The sequence below is a fragment of the Sturnira hondurensis genome, unplaced genomic scaffold (assembly GCF_014824575.4).
Source record: "Sturnira hondurensis isolate 20B ecotype Veracruz unplaced genomic scaffold, ASM1482457v3 Scaffold0017436, whole genome shotgun sequence".
Classification (NCBI taxonomy): Eukaryota; Metazoa; Chordata; class Mammalia; order Chiroptera; family Phyllostomidae; genus Sturnira; species Sturnira hondurensis.
In genome coordinates this window covers 2,110,457-2,136,264 of record NW_028090067.1, presented here as the reverse complement: position 1 = coordinate 2,136,264, position 25,808 = coordinate 2,110,457, and the positions used below count along the sequence as shown (strand labels likewise).

The window sequence follows — 25,808 nt, the reverse complement described above, 5'->3', positions numbered from 1 at the left end:
CGGAGAACTGTGCCTGAACGACAGCCAGGAATGCTACCAGTGAAAAATTGAACAAACAAGTGATTTTATCTGGTACAGTTCCAAGGTAGAAAAAGTGGAGCAGGCAGGGCTTTTGTGCCCCTCCCCACCCCCCCATGGGGGGAGTGGTGGTGGCGACACGTATACAATCATAGTAAATTGGCAGAAGAAAAACACAACAGATTCCTGGCTAAAGGGGAGAGATAAGGCAACGTGCATGGGGGAGTCTGAGGGGGCACATGGGCCCCTCTACTCCTCCCACAAGAGTTTCCCCTTTGGCCCAAATGAAGACTTGGCTGTCCGCAGAGGCACAGCTGGGAGCGTCACGTGTTCCTGCTCCCTGGCTTCTGTGGTCTCTGCTCTGGGGCGAGGGAGTGTGGAAAGGGAGACAAGTTGATCTGCACCAGTCTTGCTCTAGGCCACCTGCAGAAGAAATTTGATTGGCAGGTTGGTCAGATTACTCCTAGTTCCCGATCTGTAGCCCTTCTAGCTTCTTCCTGGTGTGTTAGGGTTCCGTATGCTGTTTCCTACGAGCCAGACTACCTTGAGATTCACCGCAGATTTCCAACACTGTACCCCCTCCCCGCAAATATATGGCTCAGTTCTGTAACCTGATAGTTTCAGTTTAGCTGTAAGGGATGTTAACTTACCAGGAAAATAGTTTAAATAGATTATTCCATTTTCTTTAACTTCTCTTTCCTTGGCACCATTGCTTTGCGAACATAAGGCAGTATGAATAGTAGGCTCAGGAAGAAGACGTGGCCGAGGAAATAGACAGATTTATACACCTGTGGAGAGATGCAGGCCACCGAGGCGGCCCACGGGCACGGTATGCCATATTTTGCCATGTGGAATGCGCACCCATGTTGTTTTTTGCCCAAACTCAGGAAAAAAATCTTTTGTTTTAATTTTTCAATTCAATTTTTTATTTATGTTTAGATACTTGACTTTTGTATTATAAAGGAATTTTAGCATATATTTTTCAACATATTATAGTACAAGACATTTTTGGTAACAAATAATTATAAAACACAAGAACAGATACAAGGCATTTCAGGTACTACCCATATATTAATACACACCCTTATTTTTCCCTCAAAAATTTGGGCAAAAAAGTGGGCATTACACATGGCAAAACAGGGCATATCCTCTACGGCCTGAGGCTTTGGTGGTCTCCCAGTCCTCGCAGGCAGCCCCTCACTTACCTTCAGCCACTTGTCCCAGGTGAAGAGGCAGAAGGCAGTCATTGAGTAACCCATGAAGAGCCAGTGGATGGTCTGCTGCACCAAATAGTAGAAGGGTTGCAGGACAGTAATGGAAGCCAGGTTGCTCAGGCTTGGGCTGTCCCGAATTAGGCTGGCAGCCTGGGGAGGAAGGGAAGAGGTGATCTGTGGCTTGCCCCTTCTCACGGTCCCCTTTCACTCGCCACCCTTGAGGCCTACCTGTCTTTCCACAATAACAATGAGGAATTCCATCTGGAAGCAGACCAGGTATCCTGAGTGTAGGCCGTGCCAGAGGGCCAAGAATAGCAATGAGAGGCCCTGGGACAGTTCTTTCTTTCCTTCCAAGGAACTTGAGTCGTTTGAAGACGTAACTAGAGAAAAGGGTAAGGATGAGCCTCATTCACACTATCCTGCGTCTGGGCGTCTGGGATCTCAGCGCCCTGAGCAGTGCAGTGGTGGTGGCTGGCTCCCACTTGGGGCCACCTGGGGTAAGGGGTGCAGTGCTGTCTGATTGGCTTTAGAGATGAAAGGCAGTGAAGTTGTCTCAGTTTAGACACAGAAAACAGACCTGAGGCTTTGCTGGGTGAGCTTGGGCAAGCCCCTTAGATGACTGGTACCTACAAAGCACCCAGTGTTGAACTGCAGTGAACAGGGCAGGCCGGTTTCCTACTCCTGCTGCCTACACTCTAGTGGTGGGATGAATAACAAAGATATTCACGAACAGGTCAGTGGAGAACATAAAACCAGTGGCTGAATCGGGGTTAAAGCCCAGGACTTGAGGCACTTACATGTCTTGCTTTTGTTTTTCAAATGATGACAGGAATGGTTTTGGGGGGAGCAGGTAGGAGTGGGGACACAACTAAGTGTGTAGGTGTGCATGTGAGAAGGATGGGGAGTTCTACACAAAGTGAGAAAAGACAGAAGAGATGATACACTTCTGCCCTCGAATCTGGAAAAATGGTGGAAGGCATAAGCTCGGGGCCAGACCTCCCCTCTGCTGCTTACCGGGCCACCCAGGCATTGGTGTTGATGTTGAAGGAGGCGATGGTCCCGGTGAAGCGGGGGGTGGTTTCAAAGAGCCACACCTTCATGTTAGCACAGGCGTCCCACTTTGCTTTTCCATTTTCATCAAAGTCATTGAAGCCCAGCCCCGTCAATATGCACACTCCTTCCTGCAGGAAGGAGTGCCTCAGGGTTCTCGCCACTCCCTGCCTGCCCCTCCCCACCCCCACAGCTTGTCTACCCCTGGTTCTTCTTTTCTACTTACTGTGACCAGCCAGCAGGTGACATACTTGTACAGCACAAACTTGCCCCAGATCAGCATGTACATGCAGCGGAACCAGAAATGGTGGTTCTTGAGAGAAGAACAAATGTGTATGAGGCCAGGCGAATTTCCCTAGTGTTCTTCCTTCCCACACTGTGGCTGACTGCTTCATGTCTGCCTGACAGCCTCTGCCATGGGCTAAGAGGACGAGCAGGGAGGCCAGTGAACATCCATTCACCTCCTTTCCCTTGGAGAGTCCCAGAAAGAGCATTGTCCTTAACTCCTCTTTGAAGTACTGAGCACTTGGGATACTTAAGTACTGAGGGACTTTTATGTATTCATGCTCAATTTAAGGAGACAACCTACCTAGAGTTAGTATGGAACTACCTCAAACCTTTCAGGTGGGCAGGGACAAAAGCCAGCACTTCCCCCTCCCTTGGATTCTGAATTCCCTAGAAGCCCCCAATCTATCAAGAGAAGAAACAGGCTGGAGAGGACCAGACGCTGCTATGCTGGGCTGTAATACAGCAAACTAGGAGCTGCTCCTGGGGTGGTACGGGGTGCTGAGAGTGCACCTGGCACAGCCCTGTGCCCACGAAGGTCGTTCAGTGCTGGCTGATGAACATGTCCAGGCCCGGCTGGCATTGACATCAACTCTCACAGATCTAGAGCAAAACCAACATGCATTTGTCGGCGGTATACTTTTTGGCTACCTACAGGGATCCTCGCCTGTCCATTTTCTATCTTGGATGCAGTCACACTGCTCTTGCTTTAGCAGCCACTCACTTCATACTCTTCGGTGAGGAGATAGTTTTCTGTGATGTAGGGGCTGAGCAGAACGTGGCCCACCAGGTAGAGAAGGCCCAGACTGAGGCGCTTGAGAGCAGGTACGGTGCTGGAAAGGAACAAGTGGGGTCACAGTGCGCAGAGGCCAGCCGCTCCTTCTACCCTGTGACGGATCACGGAGGGGAGCTATCCTTGTGGGATGGGATGAGCAGCTCCACCGCCCAGAGTCTGTACTTGATCTTGGGGAAAGCCTGCTCTCCATGCTTGGGTATGAGAAGGGTGAATGTAAACCTCCACGAGCCACAGGGAAGGGAAGGTAACGGGGGAGAAGCAGTGTGTCCCAGTCTGGGGTTTCCCCTTGGGAATACCACTGATTGCAAGGTCTCGCCGATGTTCTCAGTCTGCAGTGGGACTGAAAACCCAGTGCATGGATGGTAATGGCCAATTTTGAACCCACTCCTTCCTATTCCGGTTGAGCCGATGCTCAAACACAGGTGGGACATGTTCTCAGTGAAGGGATTTCTCTGGTAACTTTTAAATTTTCTACTGTGATATATTTTTATATGTATTTAAAATCTTTTTTTTTTTGAACCAAGAAAATGGGTTTTAAAGGCAGGGACATAAGTGGTTCAGGCAAAGTCCTGTGGCATGAAAGTGAAAAAATTTTTTTCTTTTTTTAAAGATTTTTATTTACTTATGTTTAGAGGGGGAGGGAAGGAGAGAAGGAGAGAAATATCAATGTATGGTTGCCTCTCATGAGTCCCCTGCTGGGAATTGGTCTGCATCCCAGGCATGTGCCCTGACTAGGAATCGAACTGCCAATGTGTGGTTCGCAGGCTCGTGCTCAATCCACTGAGCTACACCAGCCAGGGCTATGAAAATTTTTTTTGTACTACAGGGTCAGACTGGATGGCTGGAAGTGACCTAAACTGACAAGAGCCCACTGCCTGCAGTGAGCAGGTACAGAGTGCCTGTCATGACAGTCCAGGGCCTTGTGGCCTGAGCCTGGGAGCGAGGGCTATGCTGGGGAGTGCAGCCAGGGCTGTCTTCACGTAAGTCACTTTAGACTCCTACACAGAGGTCTTAACCAAGAGGGGCAATTACCTGTTTGGTATCTTCCCTGGTGCGTCAGTCAGCTGTCTCTGCACCAGCTTCATATAGTGGTTCATTGAGAACTGGGGCCCTACCAAGAATGCCCCATAGAAGTAGGAGAAACCAGCAACTTCCAGCAGGGAAGGGACACCACGTATGGCATATTTCTGTTGCTCAGAGGACAAGGAATTCTATGCCAAGAAGAGAATGAATGGTTCAGGATAGCCTTGAATCTCCCCGCAAGAGCCAGTTTGTGTGTTCCCCACCCTGTGGCCACTGAATTGGTTCTTCAGACAGCCATCTTTGAGGAGATGGCATAGAGAAAAGCAGTTGCTTCCCATGGAAACAAGTGCGTGTGGCAACAGTTGGCTGCTGCCGCCTTTCCAAATGCCTTGCTGGCATTGATCTCTGGACTTTGTGCAAGAGCTGGATCCAGGCAAGTTACAGTTGTTGATCCTTGCTCAGTGCTATCTGAGATGGAGATCACACAGGCTGGGGATGAGGGAGGGGCTCTGCCCCTGACATTTGGGTTCAGTCTTTTGGTAACAACAGCCTTTCTCCTTCCTTCCGGTTTAGTTCCTTAACCTCTCTTTGGAGGAATCATTCTTACCTGATCTTTCCCTCCATCAAAGTAGTCAACAGCCAAACCTGAGCAGAGAGAGAAGGTGTGGGTAGAGGGAGAGGACACTGAGGATGTGACCTGTGGACTGAGGGTAGCAGGAGTGTTGGGAAAGCACAGAGTAAGTTTATGGTCAGATGGGGAGGAACCTAGGTATAAAGGGGAAGGTAGTGACCCCTTACTTACCCATCAGCTTCAGGGTCAGAACACAATGAGGCATTGTCCACTTGATATCATAGTTGCCTGTGGCTGTGTAATAATACCCAGCAAGAAGGTAGGCCTAGGAGAGGAAAGTATTTATTCCATTATCGCTATGATTTTTCTCCTCCTTATTCTGAAATCTAATGTATTTTTCCCCCCAATGTATTTTTTCTTGCTCCTATTCTCATCACTAGAGGCCTTCAGAAGTTCTAGAAGTGAAGACACTTAAAGGGGAAGAGACTTCAGGTTTTTCAGCAAAATGAGGGCTAAATTGAGCATTTAGATGCTTAGGTTCTGTAGCTCATTTTAAGCTGATTTTCTGCCTTGCCTTCCAGTGACTCCCCTCAGAATCAAAGAACCTTAGTGCACAGCCCTGTGCAGATGATTAGCTGGCACCCCTTCCTTGAGGCAGGTAAAGTGTTGCCATTGCCACTGGCAGATGCAATACCCGGGGCCCGTGTAAAGTTACTTAAGTAAAGTTATACTGCTGAGTGTTACTGGGAGAAAGGATTAGAAATCGGATCTCCCAGTTCACTGCTTTTTCTACACCACAGTCCCTGACCTGTCCCAACCCCGAACCGCTGTCAGCTGTGACCTGAACTGCCAAGGGAAAGATGTTTACCATCTGGAAAAAAAAGGTAGTGAGCACGGCAGTGATAGTTCGGCCCATCAGTCGCAGGATGAGGAACTGAAGGATGACACATAGCAGGGAGTGGTAGAACTGGTTTCCTGGGTGCAGAAGAGAGCACATTTTAGATTAAAAAAAAATTCTCACTCATCCTGAGACTTCTGAACACAAAGATAATACATAAAGAAAAAGTATTTTCCTGGCTGGTGTAGCTCAGTGGATTGAGCACGAGCCTGCGAACCACACATTGGCGGTTCGATTCCCAGTCAGGGCGCATGCCTGGGTTGCAGGCCAGTTCCCAGCAGGGGATTCACGAGAAGCAACCATACATTGATATTTCTCTCCTTCTCTCCTTCCTTTCCCCTCTAAAGATAAATAAATAAAATCTAAAAAAAGAAAAAAGAAAAAAAAAGTATTTTGGTATAAGGATATTTTTGTCAAAATGGTCTCATGTTCTGGAAGGAAGGAAGGAAGGAAATTAATTGTATAAATAAAAGGGACTGCCAGGCAGTTACTGTATTTCTGAATGTCTGAGCTCAGGGCTGCTCCTGAGGAGACTGCGTGGACCTGTCATCCAGCGACAGCCACAGCAGAGAGGGGCTGATGCTTCTCCGTCAATGCGGTCGGCAAGGGTGACCACTATGAAAATGTTTTATCTGGGAGATGACTGTACATGAAAGAGTTTAAGCAGAGTTCCTGTCCATACAAACCTGCTCTTTGCAAGCAGAGCAATAGAACTTCCCTATCCATCAAATTCTCTCCTGAAGTTTTGTTCAAGTTGGTTCCTTCCCAGGCTCCCTCTAATCCCAGTGCCACTGCTAACTCAGTTTACTCACCAAAGTTAAAATAAGCAATTGAGAGGCCTGTAAAGGTATGGAAGAGATGGATGAGGTAGCTGTCCTTGTAGAAAAGGTAATGCCGATAAAGCAAAGCCAGGGGATAACCTGAGGGGAGATCAGAAGAGGGTTATTTGTGGCTGGTGCTTTCTCCCAATATTGTTTTTGATGTTTATTTGGTATGAAACTCAGCCCAGAGAGGAAAAACATACATTATATGGATGTCAACAGAGAAGATAATAACAATATCCCCAAGAATCAAAATTTCTTTATAAAAACACATTTAAAACTGAAGACAGTAGTTTTATATAGAGGCAATACAAAACTGGCTCCTAAGGCTAGTTTCTCATAGCCTGTTGAATATCGCCAGGAATTTTCTCTCTCATTTTTCTTTAATGATAGAATGACTTGTGGGTACCCAATTGTGCCCAGGAACACTATTTTATACTTTTATGATCTATTATAATTCTATCCCCTGTCCTGCTAGTAAAGCATTATCAGTCAGATTTAAAAAAAGATTAATTTTTAGACAGAGGGTAAGGGAGGGAGAAAGAAAGGGAGAGAAACATCAGTGTGTGGTTGCCTCTCGAGTGGCCCCTACTGGGGATCTGGCCTGCAACCCAGGCATGTGCCCTGACTGGGAATTGAACCAACAACTCTGGTTCGCAGGCCAGTGCTCAGTCCATTGAACCACACCAACCAGGGCTATCAGTCAGATTTTTAAGAAGATAAACATAAATGAACACAAGGCTACACTGGGATTGCTGTGTACACAGTTGCATAACACTCACAGGACACATGTGGATGCCCCACATACTGAGGTCTGGGTGTCCACTGAGTTATAACTCTGATAAGTGTAATAGAAAAATGTCTGCTAGAGCCTTGAGTTGCTCATGGTTTATGGTTGCTGCAATTCTTGCTTTTAAATTACAGGTTGCAGCCTTGGCTTGGTGTAGCTCAGTGGATTGAGCACAGGCCTGTGGAGCAAAGGGTCACTGGTTCGATTCCTAGTCAGGGCACATGCCTGGGTTGCAGGCCAGGTCTCCAGTAGGGGACACATGAGAGGCAACCACACATTGGTGTTTCTCTCCCACTCTTTCTCCTTCCCTTTCCCTCTCTAAAAATAAATAAACAAACAAACAAACAAACAAATAACAGGTTGCAGTTAGTTTATCACTGGCAATACAGTTGTGAGTTTAGTTAACTCTGTAGTGCTTGGATAAGCATCATGCGCAGAGTGCTCGATTAATTATTTGTTAAGCAAGTGGATAATCCTCTTGTATAACTGGCTATGTCATAGTCTTTTTTCCCATTATATATTTTAAAAGATTTTACTCATTTACTTTTAGAGAGAGGGGAAGGAAGAAAAGAGGAGAGAAACAGCAATGTCTGAGAGATACATTGATCTGTTACCTCTTGCACACCCCCAACAAAGGACCTATCCCACAATCTAAGCATGGGCCCCGACTGGGAATTGAACCAGTTACCCTTCTGCTTGCAAATCAGCCCTCAATCCACTGAGCCACACCAGCCAGGGCCCCATACTGTTTTTTAAAACTTAGGATCACAGCCTATGTACTTATGTAACCTAGTTTTTAAATTGCAGTGTATCCTGGTGCCAGGATTGGCTGGTGTTTTTTGGACTGGTCTTCTCATAATGGGCTAGACTCTTCAACACATTTATATCTTCATGCAAGTGGCTAATTTTAGATACTCTGTGGATTACTGGTTTATTCATTCAACAAATGTTTATTAAGTGCCTAATATATGCCAGGTGTTCTGTTGGTAGATCACATAATGGGGTGGCATGTGATGGTTTATTTCCTAGCTAGCCGAGGTGAAGTGATATAGGATACTAGCTCAAGGAACAGGGAGACAGCTATAACCCGTTCACAGTCAGATGAATGAGCAGAGAAACAGGATCAAGTCTCATGCATAGCACATATCAGATGTGGCAGGGCCAGAACACCACACTGTTGACAGGTATTGCCAAGAACCAGAGCCAAGTACTAGAAAATATATAGAATAAGATCTGACTGCCTTAAATCTTTTGCTTTTTATTTGTAATGTTTTAGGAATCGGGGTATAAATGAATAGAAGTAATAAACAGGGTATATCTTCATTATCTAGAGTACTCATAAACAAATCCTGGGTAGCTAAGAGTTATTAACCTTCTCAAGTACTAAAATCCTTAACCAATTGGAATCACCAAAACCCTGAAACATTTGGAATACTTGAAATTAGATAATGCAGCACGTCTTACCCTGCCCCTGTAAACTGAGTGTAATTTAATACTCTCTGGGTGAGCTGGGTCATAATTATTCTAAAAGTCATGATGGCTTTAGGACCTGTTGAGGTGTGTAAAACTGTTTGATTCTAGTAGGACCTACACTGTCTTGCATTCTGAGTTCTTGTATCCATTTCTTAGGGCTTCCCCCCCCCCTTTCATTCCTATTCAGGGGTCAGTAGTTACTTCTTGAGCTTTCACTATGCCTGCCAAGAAAAGTTGTTTTCCCCACTTCTAATTTATTGAAGGCCTTAGGAACCATAACTTTGTTTTAAAGGTTAAAAAAAAAAAGATGTAAGACAAGAGCCAGGGTCTTGGGTGCTTCCCTTAGACTTACTGCCTAGGCTGGTAACCTCTGTTCTGGGCAGTCAAGGACCTTTGTGGAATTTCCTGTTCAGGTCTATTTTGGAGGAGTGGAGGTTGTTGAGTTCCACACAGGCAGGTGAAGTATTATTGCACACTAGTAAACACACGATAAGATGGAGCAATTGGTAGAAAAAGAAAAAGAATGCAGCAGGCCATTCAGGTTACCAAGAACACTAAGATCATACAGAGAACAGCAAAGGGGAAGAAGGAACTGTGCTGGTGTGAGTTGCTGTGACAACCAGAGCTGAATCTGAGTGTGTAAACACCAAACCTTGCTCCTGGCTGCTGCTCAGCTCAGCAGGCTTTGAAGCCTGGCTGCTCAGTCATCCCTTTATGGACGTGCTGTGTTTTTGGAGAGTGTTGTCCCCCAAGGTGTTTCTGAGTCTTCATGCTTTTTTGTGGGAGCCAATGCTTCATATACTGGCTATCATCACCTGAAAACCTTGAAAAACAATGGAAGTACCTCCTCCCCCTCCTCCCCAGTCAGAATAAGACTCGGCAGGTGTGCGTGATCAGATGTGCGGCTAGGGTTAAGAAGCACCATCTTACTAAAATCCCAGTGTAAGGCGGCAGCACTTGGTAGGTCCTGAGGACAGATTTCTCAGCTCAATGACTGAGTGTTGCTGTCCTTCGTTTAATAGCACCTAACAGGCATCGCTTTGTTTTATAAACCTGGACGGGAAGTTTTTAAGAACCTGTTTGGCAATACTATAACTATTTTCTCCCTTTCCTTTGTTTAAAGGAGGGTCTTCAGAACTTAATTACCACATGCAGGATGATGACCTGACCTAACCTATCCCCTAAACCTGAGGACCACACCCTGGAATGGGAGCATTTCAAGAGCAACACCTAGGGCATCTCAAATGCTGTGATCGTAAAGCAGACTGCTGCGATACAAGGAGTCTGGCTCTGTTCAGGGTTCAGGTCTTTGAGCTCAGAGGGTATCCCGCTGTGTTCTCTAGCTGGAAACTGGACACCTACTCAGGTCTGAGTGCTGCTGGAGTCAGGGACTAGGATCTACCACAATCTAGTTGCTAGTGGAACTCCTTATTCTCGGTATAACCGTGTGAAATTACTTATTAATCTTGGAGGGTCTAAGGTTTCATCTGAAGAAATAGAAATGAGCTGTTTTCATTCAAGTCTGGTAAACTTATTTACCTTTTCATCCTGTAGAGCTATTTCTGGGCTCTATAGGAATAGGATATGACCTCATTTGATTAGTCAGTGATTTATGAGACTGGTGAAAAGAAAATAGAGCATGCTTTGGCCCTGGCCTGGCACTCGTTGGTTAGAGCAGTGTCCGGAGAAGCTGAGGTTGTAGGCTGGATCCTGGCTGGGTCAGGGCACATACAAGAATCAACCAATGAATGCATAAATAAGTAGAACAACACACTGACTGATACTTCTCTAAAATCAATGTTAAAAAATAGAAGGAAAACAGCGCATGTTTTGGCAAGTGTGAAGGAGAATATGGAATTAGAACTGCTACATGTGGGCTTAGCGGGATACTGGTACCAGTTTTACAGAAAAGAAAACCACCTCAAACACCATCAGAAGAGCTGATGTAACACCCACTGCATATATAGCGGTCTCCAAACTCTGATCACCTTGCACCCTGAAGGATTACCGAAGACCTCTAACAACTCTGTTAGTGTGGCTACTATCTACCAATATCTACTGTATTCAAAAATAAACTAAGAAAGTTTAAAAATATTTAATTACTAATTCATTAATACAAATAACATACTTTTAATGAAAATTGTATTTTCCAAAACAAACAAGATCATTTTATGTGAAGAGTGGCATTGTTTTTCATGTGTACAAATGTTTGGCCTTTCTCTAGCTCAATATTTAGAAGATAGCTGGTTGTCAAACTTGCTTCTGCATTTAATCTGTTGTAACATACTTTTAGTTAAAATATATGAAGAAAATCTGGCTTTACACAGATATATGGCTGGAAAGTGAATCAATAGCCTTTTCAGATAAGTTTGGGTATTCTTCTTTGATACTATACCAAACCTTGACAGGTAAGTAGTTTCTTTTTTTTAAATCATATATATATATTTTTAAGTATCTTATTTATTTTTAGAGTGGGGAGAAAGAGAAACATCAGCCTGTGGTTGCCTCTTACATGGCCCCCACTGGGGACCTGGCCCACAACCCAGGCATGTGCCCTGACTGGGAATTGAACTAGCAACCCTTTGGTTCACAGCCCATGCTCAATCCACTGAGCTACACCAGCCAGGACAGGTAAGGAGTTTCTTAAAGGTGAGTTGCAAGGTGGGATCTGCAGCAACCATATCAATGAACTTCCCATCCTCTGTTACATGAAAATAAGTGGTCTCTCATGGGCTTTGATTGATCTTTTACCCAGGCATGATTTTTGTAACATCATGCACTGGTCATCTGGAAAATACTGGTTGTGTTTTTAAGGCACATCTTCCGAATACTGATAATACGATATAATAATACAGTCAAAAAAGCCAGTCACATCTTTTACTATCACCACTGATTTCCAGCATAAAAGTTTTATATATTGGGAAGTTGTCAAGCTGATGGTAGCGGATACAAGTTTTACAAAATTTAAAAGCTTGAGTTTTATCATTGACCACCAATACTGTCAGTTATTTTCCTTGAAGTGCCAGGCTCATGCTATACATTTTTAAGAAACTACTGCTGAATGCGCAGATAGTTTAAATAATTTGTGTCTAAGTTTGTCAGTCATTTTTTCAAGTAAAAACAGTGTTCCATGAAAAAAGCTGTTGGTTCAACACGCAGCCCAAGCAGCTGCACAGGAATTCTGCCCCAGACAGCCTTCAGCACGTACTTCAGTTTGCAGAAATGCTTTAGGTGTATTTCTCATTTCTTTGGAATATTAAAAAGATGTATGTACTCAGGGGTTGATTTTTAATAAAATTCGTAATATTTACTACTTCAACAAGGACATTCTTCAGTGAAACTGGCTTGTTTTTTGACTGTGAGTGCATGGCAGTGACTGCTAGTGCACTTTGGTACCTTTGCCTTCATTTGTACTAAGGCACCAGCACCTTTACACACCATTGGTTTTCGCCATCAATACAAATGTTACCACAGTGAAAAAGGCAGATAACATCTTAGTATTGCTATGAAAATAATTTTTATCCCATGGATCCCCTTAAGGGTTAAAAGGGACTTCCCTAGGAGTTCAGAGTCCACTTTGAGAACTGCTGATAGACTGATGTTTTGCTTTAATCTGCCTTCTTCTAACGCTCAAGTCCAACAGTCTTTTCTTCCTCCTTAGTTTCCTCAGCTGCCCTGTTTTATTTTCATTTTTTTATGCTTCTCTTTCATTGGTTATGAGAAATATAAGTGTTCCTGTTCCTTTTATTTTTCTGTTGAGATAATTCACATACTATTCACCATTTCAAAGTGTAGAGTTCAGCGGTTTTTAGTGTATTCACAAGGCTGTGCAACCACCCCCACTATCTCATTCCAGAGTGCTTTCATCTCCCCAAAAGCAACTCCTTACCTGTTAGCAGTGCCCCTCCATTCTCTCCTACCCTGGCAACTATCAATCTCTTTTCTGTCTCTGTGGATCTGTGTATGCTGGGCATGTGGGCATTTTGTGTCTGGGTCTTTCAGTTAGTATGTTTTTAAGTTGCATTTATGTTATAGCATACATCAATTATTCTTTTTTAAAGCATATTTTATGATGTTATTATAGTTGTCCCAATTTCCCCCCCCCCATTGCTTCCCTCCACCCAGCACCTCCTTTCCCTCCAGCAATTCCCACCCTCAGTTCATGTCTGTGGGTTGTGCATGCAAGTTCTTTGGTTTCTCTATTTCCTATACCATCCTTCACCTCCCCCTGTCTATTTTGTACCTACCATTTATGCTTCTTATTCCCTGTACCTTTTCCCCCACGCTCCCCTTTCCCTCTCCCAGCTGATAACCCTCCAAATGATCTCCATACCTAGGATTCTGTTCCTGTTCTGGTTGTTTGCTTATTTATTTATTTTTTTAAGATTCAGTTGTTGACAGTTATGAATTTGTTGCCTTTTTAATGTTCATAGTCTTTCCATCTTCTTTTTCTTAAGTTCCTTTAATATTTCATGTAAATCTTGCTGTAGGTCCTTGCTTTTCATCACTTTGAATACTTCTTGCCAGTCCCTGCTTACCTGCCAACTTTCTTTTGAGAAATCAGCTGGTAGTCTTATGGGAACTATAATTGTGTAGGGCAGAGCCTTAGGTAACTGCCAGAGTGGGGCAACCCACTTCACCACTTTGTGGCTCTGTGTGGGGAGAGGGTTTGCGGAGGGGACCGCACCGCTGCCTGGCTTCTGGAGGTTTGCCCGTTTCCAGTCATTTTGCCCACTCCCCATAGGCGACTGGCTCCCTTCCAGCTGTTGCCCTGGTGGTGAATCCCAGAGTGGGTGGGTTTGCTTACATTTTAAGACTGTGCAAGTCTTTTAAACAGAGTTTTCTGCAAATCCGGCAGCTTTTTCTGCCACCCCAACTCCCACTGGTTCTTATAGCCAGAAGTTATGGGGACTTATCTTGCTGGTGCTAGAACCCTGGGCTGTGCGGTCTGGCCTGGGGATTGCTCACTCCTAAGGTATCCCTCCCAATCTTTGTCTACCACGTGACCATCCTTGCCTGTTCCACCACTGCTGCTACCTCTGTGCCTTTCTGCCCGTCTCCAGGTCTCTGCCCTTCCTCCCCTTCTCTAAATCATTGGTTGTCAAGACTTTGAGTTTCCTGACAGTTGTTTTGAGATTTAGTTATAATTTGTTTTGCGGTTGCATGAGGAGGTGAAGTGTATCTACCCACACCTCCATCTTGACCAGCCTTCATTCTTTTAGTGGCTAAATAATATTCCAAAGTGGACACACCACATCATCAGTTGATGGGCATGTGGGTGGTTTGTACTTTTTGGGCACTATGAGTAAGGCTGCTATCAATGTTTGCTTACAAGTTTTTGTGTGAACATAAATCTTGAGTTCTCTTGGGTATATGAGGGGCGACCTCCCCAAACCAGAATTCATTTATTAAAAATTATGTATTTCTTTTTACATGTTTAAACTTCAGTCACCTTCAAAGTATTCTCTATTTGATGCAATACAACTATCGAGACTTTTTCCCACTCTTCACAACAGTTTCTGGCCTCATCGATTTTGATGCCTGTTAGTGCTTTTCCTGTTTTTTTTTGTTTTACCTCTTCCACGTCGGCAAAATGTTTCCCTCTGAGAACTTTTCATCAGGATAACCAAAAAAGAGTCACTTGGAGTGATATCAGGTGGGGCATGGGGGGTGGTCATGCTGTTTTTGGCCAAAAACTGTTGAACACTCAGCAGGTGCATTTGTAAATCACCCACCATGAAATGGGCAAACATGTTGGAAGAGTCTTCAAAAAAATTNTTTTCTTTTTTTTTTTGTTTTACCTCTTCCACGTTGGCAAAATGTTTCCCTCTGAGAACTTTTCATCAGGATAACCAAAAAAGAGTAACTTGGAGTGATATCAGGTGGGGCATGGGGGGGTGGTCATGCTGTTTTTGGCCAAAAACTGTTGAACACTCAGCAGGTGCATTTGTAAATCACCCACCATGAAATGGGCAAACATGTTGGAAGAGTCTTCAAAAAAATTCACCGAAGTGGAATGAAACCTCTCACAACACCAGCTGGTGCCTGACACAGGGGGGTTCTTACAAAACTCACCTGGCAGGGGGAGTCTTCACAAGGGGCCTGCCCCCAGAAGATAATTCCATTTTGTTTGGTTCCCCCTCATATACCTCTCCTTGATTATTGTTTTATCCTCTAACCTAGCACTTCTCAGTCAGTGGTAGAGACAGTTTTAAAAATTTCCCATCTGCCCTGGCTGGTGTAGCTCAGTGGATCGAGTGTGGTTCGATTCCCAGTCAGGGCACATGCCTGGGTTGCAGGCCAGTTTCTGGTGGGGGACTCACTAGAGGCAACCATACATTGATGTTTCTCTCCTTCTCTTCCCCTCTAAAAATAAATAAATAAAATCTTTTAAAAAAAGTTTCCCATCTGTTGTGGACCAATACTTTTTAATTAGTCTTATTTATTTTTAATATGTTTATTGATTTTAGAGAGAGAGGAAGAGGGGTAGAGACAGAAACATCCGTTTTGTTGTTCTATTCACTTATGCATTTATTGGTTGACTTCCACATGTGTCTTAATTGGGGATCAAACATGCAATCCTGGCGCATCAGGATGATGCTCCAACCAACTGAGCTTTTTAGTCAGGGTGGACCAGTACTTTTTTAAAATACAAAGTCATGGGCTTGGATGATATGACACTGTCAAATTGCTATGGAAGTTCCTAAATATTTACTCTTACTTTCTGTGTTTACTTTCACTGGCAAATGATGGCCAATTACAGTTTGAACAGATTGCACCAATCTATACCTTTCTTTGTCTCTTTCAACGAAGGCTTTTTTTCTGGCTCTAAATGTGGCTGACCTCCAGGATTCATTCCTGGCCTTAATTATTCTTACTATGTTGCTGCTTTGGAAACTATATCTACTGTCATGTAACTTAATATAATCTTTATGCCAAAAACAAATCCACATCCTTAATCCTAACTTCTCCAGTTTCAGTTCCACATTTCTTACTTCCTGGCTAGGCATTTTTAGTTTGCTGTCTCATACAATCTTATACTCTATAAAACATGACTTTCCTCCTAAATCAGCCTTCTCTTGGCTTCTTTTGTTCATGAAAAAGTGTTAGCATCCTCCAGGTAATTCAACCACATTCAAAAGCTTGAAGTGGTCTTGCTTTTTCTGTTTCCTTGGTTCCCTGTATCTTGTTATCAAATCCTGTTGATTCCTCCTTGGCAGTGTCTCTCAGTTCTGCCCCGCGCCCCCAATTTTCTTGTGTTACATTTGCATTTAAGGTCCTCAGACATCCACCTTGAAACTCTTGCAGTTCCCTCCTACTTGATCCCTGTGGCAGCCTCACACTCCCAGTAATCCTACACCAGAGCACTCTCTTTCAACAACTGCTCAGAAACCATCAATGATTCCCCACTGACTACTCAACAGAGTACCAATTCCTAAGCCTAAGATTCAAGGTCTATCTTTTAAACTACCAAGGCTTCCATTTTTCTGCTTCAGCTAAAACTGATCTTGTTTTAGCCCCAACACGTCTTGTATCTTTTGTTCATAGACTTTAGCTCATGCTAGTCACTTTGTGTGGAATACCTTCTCCACACCTCTATCAAGTGAAATGCTATCCATTCTTCAAAACCCAATTCAAGTGTCTCCTTCCCTAAAGCTACCTCTGACCACAGTGAACTCATAATCCTGTTTATTATGACTTAAATGAATGGCACTTAGGACTAAGACTCTCACTTGGCAAATTATTATATACTAGAATATGTCATTCTGAACTTTTCTGTTTTGTATTGAAATTTTGATGTTTACAATCTCCTTTCCTGTAGGCCTCCTGTGTCTTTGGGTCTCCCACAGCATGAGATCCTGTATACCTTTTGTGACAGATTGACCAATAGTGATCAACATATAATAGCTGTTTGATATTGGGTGTCAATTTCCTCACCTGTGAAATGGGGATATTACTAGTGCCTAAGTGAACTGTTGTAAGGACCAAAGGAGATCATGCACATAAGCACAGCGTCCAAAATATTCTGTTTCACAAAATTATACAAACATGCATTTACCTAAAATTAGAGGGAGATAAAGCAGGCCTCTGAGAAATTCTGGGGCAAGTGTATATCAAAGCTTCTGAATCTAATCTTCGTTCTGTGTGACAGTGACTAGGGGTTATTTCCCTTTCATCTGCTTTTCAAAAGAGGATTCATATCATATTTTTAAAAACATGGGTGCTGATTATGACTTGACAAGAGCACTTAAAATGCAATGTACTATTAAATTAAGACACTGGAAGGTTCAAAGAACATGACTTCAATATTAAGACAGATCTCAGTTTGAATATCTGGCTCTGCTACTTACTAGCTGTTGCCTCAGGTTGGTTGATTAGTTAAACTTTTTGGGCCTCAGTTTCATCAGTAAAATAGGAAGAAATCCTAGCTTAGGATTTGTATATTAAGTCTAGTACATATTAGATGCTCAGTAAATGTGAGATTGCTCTATCTATGATTTACCAGTGAAGTACCCAGTGATCTCATCCAGTCACATGGCTTTAATATATACCATCTGTTTGCCAATGTCTCCCAAATTTTCATCTCTAGCCTAAACCTTTCCCTGAATTGTATAGCTTACTTGACTCCTTGGGCAGATACATGCCTAACGGATATCTCAACATTAACATGTCCCAAACTGAACCGCTGACATACATGCCTCACTAAACCTGCCCCTGCCTTAGCCTTCCCCATTTTAGCAAACAGCAACTTACCCTTCTGTTCACTCCGGGCTGAAACCCTGCAACCTTGCCGTCATTCTTCCCTTCCCTCTCCCCTCAACCCAATCAGTAAGCAAATCCTATTTGTTCTACCTTCACAATAAACCCAGAACCTGACCACTTCTTCCCACGTGCCCAAGTCAGTACCCTTGCTGGCCTGAATTATCAGTCACCTCTGACTGATCTCCCTGCCTCTGCTCCTGCCTCCTTCAGTCTGTCCTTAACACTGTATCCAGGGGGAATCTCTTGCACGTCTGATCTACTCATTCCTCTGCTCAGAACCCTCAGGCGGCCTTCAGTCTCACTCAACAAAAGCTAGTCTGACCAGAACCTACAGACCTGTTCACCCCTTCCCCACCCACCTTTCTGACTCGTCTCTTAATCTCTGCTCCGCACCTGCCACAAAGCTGTCCCTTCCTGGAACGTCAAGCAGATCCAGCCTTGTAGCTTTCACACAACAGGTTCCTAGCCTGGAATGCTCTTCCCACAGATATGCTCAAGTCCCTCTTTCCAGCCCCTTTCATTTTAGATCTTCACTACAAAGTCACCCTATCAGCGAGACCTTCCCTGACCATCCTATCTAAAATTGCACACGTTCTCCCCACTCTTTACCAATCACACTTCCTGTTTTTTTCCTGCTATACTTTCCTCTCAGCACTTATTACTCTTTCACATACTATATATTTTACTTATTTATCAGTCTTTGAAACCAAGGGCTTTTGTCTCTTTTTCCTCTAACTGGACCCCAGTGCCTAGTACAGTTTCTGGTACAAAAAAGGTCTCAAAACTATTTGTTGAATGGATGAAAGAATTAATAAATGAGTATTCTAGACAGTCAATAAAATATTTATTAAGCATCCATTATGTGGTCAGCACTGCATTAGGCAAAAAGGGGGATATGTTAGAAATTGTAAGAGATGCTTTTTAACTCTTAAGGAGCTTTTTAGAAGACTATCAAACAATGATGTTCTATAAGTGCTAACTGCATGGAACAGCCAAGACTGGAGAGGACAGAAATCAGTAACGATCACAGCATTTAGGACAAACAGACAGAAGGCAAGGGCATTTCATTACAAGGGAGGGGATAATACAGTAAAAGAAACAGGGGCAGGAAAGAGTGTGGGATAGTCACCTTGAGGCTGGTTTCCCTCCAGCGGAGAAACAATAACAGAAATGAACTGGAAAGCTTGGGAAAACAGGCAGAGACCGAAACTGACCCAGCAGGGAAAAATTCAGTAGGACTGACTGGATGTGGGGATGATGGAAAAGGCTGAATTAAAGATAGTTAAGCCACTGTGATGGTTTTCAAACTTTTTTTTTTCTGAAATAGCCCCTAAAAGAATTCTGGAAAACCATATAATCTCCTCTCATGTGGTTAAATTGCCACCTAACATTTGCAATTATAACAACAGCGAATGATGTGTGCTTTTTGTTAAGTCCGTTGAAGACGTGTTTTAAGTACATACCAAAAATGGCTGCCATGTAATCCAAATGACAAACCAACCAGCCGATCAGTCTTACTTTCTGTCAGAGAAAGTCTAACTTCATTTTTGTTTTTTAAATCCTCACTTGAGGATGTTTTTTCATTGCTTTTAGAGAGAGGGAGGAAGGGAGAGAGGGAAACAATGACTGGTTGCCTTCTCGTACATGCCCTGACCAGGAATCGAACCTATAACTTTTTGGTGATGGGACAATGCTCCAACGAAGTGAGTCACCCTGGCCAGGGCCAACTTCATTTTTAAACTCAAATAAATATGTTAATACTTCTCCCTCATGACAACCATCTTACATCTGAATTCTACTTTTATGTGGATGGATAGATAATTAGAGGGTTGTCATGAGTTTGTTGACTGAATAAAAAAAGGGGCTGATCCTCTTTGCTTTACTTTTATGGCGTCCTGTGGAATGTTCACCCCCTGAACGAACCCATGATGTCTTTTTTCCCTTTTCCGGCTGGAGGAGGGTGACTATAAGAGAACTGGGAAAGAACCAGTCAGTTCCAGGCATATCAATTTTAGAAAGAAGTACATCTAGAAGTTGAAAATCTGGAACAGACTCCCTCATCCATGCCCATGTATCTCTGGAAAGTCTCTGTGTACCCCTAGGGTACACGGATCCCAGTGTGAAGACCACTGACCTCAAGTCCCACGTCTCAGAGGTTAGAAAGAAGTTGGTGTCACTGCAGAGACACAAAGGCTGGAGGAGGAAGCTGGCACTGGTGGTGGGGCTGATCGTGACAGCTGGAGCCAGGAAAAAAGATAAGCTCCCACTGGGACAGACCACAAAAGGGCAGGCCATGGCTGAGCCTTGGAAAAATGCCTGTGGTTAAGGAAGTGTAAGCAAAAGAAACTGAGATAAAACCAAAAAAATCAGGACGGTAAATGGGGATAGTATACATGTGAGAAACAAGCAGGCGGTTTCAGTAGGAAAGGAGTTTAAAAACACTGAAGGTTGCAGATGCTAAGAAGGGTGAGGAAGAGGACAGCAACACTGAACTTCGGAGTGAAGTCGTCAGGGATGGGAAACGGCAGAGCATGGTGAGCATGGGGACAGAGGGTGGAGGGCAGCCCAGGGGAGTGGGTGGGTAAAGAGGAGTCGTGGGCTGCATATGACAACTATTCCTTCCAGAAGTTGGGCAGGAAACTTTGGCCAGAGAGTGTGGCCACTAAGTGAAGTGAAAAATCTCTAGGAGAAGTTCTACCCATATGTTTTGTGAAAGAAAAACAGGAGTGGAAAGTACAGTACAGGGCAGTACAGTCTTTGTGCCACAGGAAGATTTCTCTTAGGGGAGGAAAACCTGGCTCTCCTTGAGACTGGGGGGCAAGGTGCAGAGACTGGTCTAGAAATAGGAAAGGCCAACGCGGACGAGGCAGTAAGACCCTAAATGTCCTCAGTGAACAGGTGAGGTGGGCCAGCTCTTGGTGGAATGGCGGTGTGGGAGAAGCAGAATGAGATGGGGGCTTGAGGGAACACACAGCCCAACCTTGGAGAATCCATCAACCAGAGACAATGCTCTCTTCTTGCCAAAGTTACTAAAACATTAAGTGGGCAGTTCCTCAGGTATGGGACATTATTCATTCTTCTTTCTTCAGAAGTTAGTATTACATAGGAACATGGCAGAGAGCTCTGACTTGCTTTAAAACATCCCTGTCAGTTTACATGCATCAAGTATGAGCTGCTCAAAATGGGGCAGGTGATGGAAGCTGCAAGATCAAATGTGGCACATCCACTTTATTAGCTGTTTTCCAGGAAAAAATTTAAGGAACTTAATCATATTAAACGACACAAAAGGGAATGCAAAGTTCTACCTGCATTTTAAAGATACAACATGAGACTTCAAGACTTTGCCTTTTCCCAGCTTCTTTATGCTAGACACCCTGGAGCCCGAGAGTATACATCTATTTAGTCTCCCGCCGTGGACTTGAGGGGCCTGTCCATGAGAAAATGTAAGCAGCTCTGCCTGAAATCCGTTTTCATCCTCTTCTCCAGATGCAGAGGAAGAGGCCCCTGCCTTGTTTTTAAACACCTCCTCCTCGCCTCTCGTCCCAGTCCTCTGAATTCTACCCACACAGTCATATTTGGGAACTTCCTTTATGATCTTTCTTGCTAATCTACTCATTCTTTTCTTCTCAATAATAACTATTATCATCAATACCAGAAACTGACCTTTACTGAACACTTAGTGTCATGTATTGAGAATTCTGCACTTTACATGTTATTCCATTTAATCTTCATAACCACTATATGAAGTAAACAATATTACTGTCTTTTATTTTATGAGTAAGCAAACAAATCAAAGTAGTTATCCAACCCGTGCTGATTAGCTAGCAATTGATGAAGATGGATTCTAACCCATGGTTTCACCTCTAAGCCCGTGACTTAGCCCCTTTGCACATTATCTCCTCTGCTTTCAACATTGCACAGATGCTCCTTGTAACCCTTCTAGCCCTCGCTACCCCACCTTGTCCCTTTGCTGCTGCTTCTAGCTACTGTGCATTTCCACTTATTCCTTCTGTAGTCAATGTCCCAGAATCCTGGTCTAACGCACTGCCTCTATTTCTTGTCCACCCATTTCTTTTGTAGCCTTCAGCAGTGTGGCCCAGGTCTCCTCCCTAAACCTCACCTTCACACTTTGATGGTCAATGGGCATCCGAAACATATGGCCAACTCGAAGTTCATGCTTATAGTTGGATATCAAGGATTGAGGACACAGACTCTCAAAGAGAGGCTATGTGCCTGTCACTGCTCCTAGGGGTTGTTTACTGTGAAAGATTACAGCCACTGTGGAATTTCGGGTTAAAAGAGCCTCATCGGGAGGTTGTGACTTTTCTAGATTATGAAATGTTACCACAGATAATGGGTATTTTGCTTTGGGCAATATTAGAAGGCCACATTCAGGATCTGTCTTCTCTTTTATCAATTTTCAGTTCAATTTTCCCAAGAATCACAGACTAGAATATAAAATAGGACTGCTTTTGAACATGGATTATTTGTCATTTATTTTTATCAAATATTTTCACGTGATAATTTTAACTTTTTATTTCTGCTTTGTAGATCTGCCACTCGATTTTTTTCTCTTCTTTCACCAAGGTGGAAATTCCTTGTGCTACAGACCTATGCAGAGAAAAGGAAGACAAAGACAAATAGGCCCTGTTTGACATGCTTTAAGTGATAAGTAACTGACTAGGCACTTAACAGGCCAACACACCTTCCACATTCTGACAGTCCTCTCTAGCCAGAACTGAGTCATATGCTGAATGGTTAATCATTGGACATACAGATTCTTAGAACTGAAGACACCTTAGAAATCACTGACTCCAAACCCTTCATTAGACAGAGAAGAAACTAAGGCCCAAAGGAGATAATAACTAGTATGCCCAAGGTTAATAGAGCACAGCATTAATTAGAATCCACATCACTTGATTTCTACTCTGATATTCTTGCTACATGCCTTAGCACTTGGCAGGTACCTGTAAGTGAATCAGTAATAACTACCTATGTGCTTTTAAAACTACAGCTGTATTATTCTTTTGATTTCTCAATAACCATCTATACTCCGGCACCTGTGTATAGACTCATGCACACCCATATTTGTATTTGCTTATCTTCCTATCTGAAAGCATGCAAAGACTTCATTTTAACATTATATGTAGGTGCTCTCCAATACTTTCTTTGTTAATCTAATCCTTGGGAACACCATGTCCCTAACCTCATACTGTGTAGTAAGAATATAGCAGTTCATTTCTGAATGTTAACTCCAGCTGAGTACCTTGAACATTTTGGCAATTGTGGTATAAGACTCAGGGAAACTGAAACAAATGATCAAAATGACCCGAGAATAGTCCTGGCTGGTGTGGCTCAGTGGTTGGGTGTTGTCCTGCAAACCAAAGGGTTGCTGGTTTGATTCCCAGTCAGGGCACATGCCTGGGTTGCAAGCCGGGTCCCCAGTTGGGGGTGTGCGAGAGGCAACCAATTGCAAATTCATATTTCTCTCCCACCCTCTCTCTAAAAATAAGTAAATAAAATAAAATGACCAGAGAATAAAAGAACAGAGGGGTTATTTTAAAGGTAAACTAGTGGATGTTACTTGTGAGAAAGGGGTATTATGAATGTTCTAAATATTAGTTTTTAGTCACTTAACCCAACCAAACAACCTAAACTTAAACTGCACCACAGTCCTACCACAAGTAATTCTTTGCTCTGGCCAGGTAGCTCAGTTGGTGAGAGCATTGTCCTGCTACACCAAGGTTGTGGGTTTGATCCCCGGTCAGGGCACATACAAGAAACAACCAATACATGCATAAATAAGTGGAACAACAAGTTGATGTTTTACTCTCTCTCTCACATCAACCAAAAAATATATATTCTTTGCTCTATTTCAGCCAAGTGCTCTTAATAAGCAAGGCCTTCTTAAGCTCAGAGGTACTGACTAATATATACATGCATTGACTAGTGAAACCTGTGGCCAAAAGAGAAAAGTTAAGACGCAACAAAGGACTGACTTTGATGCCACCAATCCCCTTTACTGTCCCGCCACAGGAATCAGACTCTTATAGGTTCTCACCAGCTTCCTAGCCCAGGAAAGTGTCACCCACCAGTGGCATGCTCGCAGGAGCCTTTCAAGTCTGGTGTGATGGCAACAGAGGTGTCGAGGATATTATCTTATGTTTGAACACCTGGATCACGGTATTTTTTATATTACTAGAGTTTGTTCAAATGCTCACATAGTTATTTTGTTACTTTAGATAAAATTCTACAAACATTTATAGACTGAAAGAATGTTAAAGCTAAAAGAGGCTAATGACTGGCATGTCTTCATTTTACTGGAACAGGGACATGAGATGTCCAGACTGACTTTGAGGTGCTTTAAGAAACTAAAATGCACCTGGCTGGTGTAGCTCAGTGGATTGAGCGCGGCCTGCGAACGAGACGATCGCGGTTCGATTCCCAGTCAGGGCACATGCTTGGGTTGCAGGCCAGTTTCCGGCAGGGGCCAGTTCCTTGCAGGGGATGCATGAGAGGCAACCATACATTGATGTTTCCTTCCTCTCTCCTTCCCTTCCCTTCTAAAGATAAAAAAAAAAAAAAAAAAAAAAAGAAACTAAAATGCCTTTACTTGGTATAAAATGACACCCTTGTTGCCTATATACAATGCATTTTATCACAGATTAATTAAGTCAGTAAACCACATGGTGGCAGCTTCTAGCTAGATTATCTGATGGCGCACAGGAGACCTCATTTTATTGCACTTTGTTTTATTGAACTTCATAGATGTTTTTTTAGGATTTTATTTTTCTTTTTAGACAGAGGAGAAGGGAAGGAGATCGAGGTAGAGAAACATCAATGTGTGGTTGCTTCTAGTGCACACCCTGCTGAGGACCTGACCTACAACCCAGGCATGTGCCCTCACTGAGAATCAAACCAGCAGCCCTTTGGTGTGCAGGCTGGCACTCAATCCATTGAGCCACACCAGCCAGGGCCATTGTGGGTTTTTTTTTTATAAACTGAAGGGAAGACTCTCCACCAGCAAAAAAAATTACAACTTTCTTTACTGTGGTGATCTGGAACTGAATCTGCAACATCTTCAAGGTATGCCTGTGGAACATCCCTGGACTCAGATCGAGAGTAACCTAGTTTAGAAAGTCAGTTCTGGCCCTGGCTAGATGGGTCAGGTGGTTAGAATGTCGTCCTGTACACCAAAGGGTTGCAAGTTTGATTCCTGGTCAGGACACATACCTTGCAGGTTCAATCCCCAGTTGGGGTATATAAGGGAGGCAGCTGAACGATGTTTATCACTCACATCAATGTTTCTGCACCCCTTCCGCCTCCCCCACAACCCTTCCCCTGCTTTCTCTCTCTCTAAAAATCAATAAACATCCTTGGGGAGAATTTTAAAAACAAACCTTTAAAAAATAAAAAAAATAAAAAGAAACTCAGTTCTGCAGCTTGGGCAAATTACTTAGATTCTGTGTACCTCAAATTCTTCATCAGTGGCCCAGGGACAATACCAGCCACCTCACAGGCCACTGCACATATTAAAAGAGAAAGTATTTGTAAAAGCATCATACATGCATACAAGGTCACTTTAAAAATATATATTCCATGTGTAGGAAAATATTTTATATCAGCCCTTCTATACCTGATTTCTGAAAGTCTGAATATTCTTTTACCTGGTTTTAAAATATAAAATCTCTAATCTAGGGGCGGGAAATTTTGGCCTTTGCAAACCTCAATCTGATTTAGCTAAATTAAGCCTGTAGCAACTCTCAAAATAAAGGTCTGGCCCTGCTGGTATGGCTCAGTGGATTGAGTGCCGCCAGCCTGTTAACTGAAGAGTCACCGGTTTGATTCCTAGTCAGGGCACATGCCTGGGTTGCAGGCCAGGTCCCCAGTTCCCCAACTGATATACAAGAGGCAACCACACACTGATGTTTCTCTCCCTCTCTTTCTCTTTCACTTACCCTCTGTCTAAATATGAGTAAATGAAATCTTAAAAAACAAAACAAAAATAAAGGTCTGTGAGTTGTACTCAGTACTCGCAGGAAGCTGATTTTCCAAGAAGCTACTACAGCTCCAGTTTCGAGGCCCTATTTACTACACAGGGTCCTT

The 25,808-nt window shown here is 43.4% G+C and overlaps 1 protein-coding gene across 1 annotated transcript in view; it reads right to left on the bottom strand.

Moving 5' to 3' along the window:
- Nucleotides 1–43: 43 nt before the first annotated feature.
- LPCAT3 (lysophosphatidylcholine acyltransferase 3) overlaps nucleotides 44–25,808 on the bottom strand; it is a 37,701-nt gene continuing 11,936 nt past the window's right edge. Inside the window, 13 exon segments of the mRNA XM_037068486.1 lie at nucleotides 44–441; nucleotides 669–806; nucleotides 1,224–1,382; nucleotides 1,461–1,583; nucleotides 1,585–1,612; nucleotides 2,247–2,413; nucleotides 2,509–2,595; nucleotides 3,292–3,400; nucleotides 4,396–4,574; nucleotides 4,994–5,031; nucleotides 5,189–5,282; nucleotides 5,826–5,932; nucleotides 6,668–6,775. Coding sequence (XP_036924381.1) covers nucleotides 690–806; nucleotides 1,224–1,382; nucleotides 1,461–1,583; nucleotides 1,585–1,612; nucleotides 2,247–2,413; nucleotides 2,509–2,595; nucleotides 3,292–3,400; nucleotides 4,396–4,574; nucleotides 4,994–5,031; nucleotides 5,189–5,282; nucleotides 5,826–5,932; nucleotides 6,668–6,775 — 1,316 coding nt within the window. The 3' untranslated portion in view covers nucleotides 44–441; nucleotides 669–689.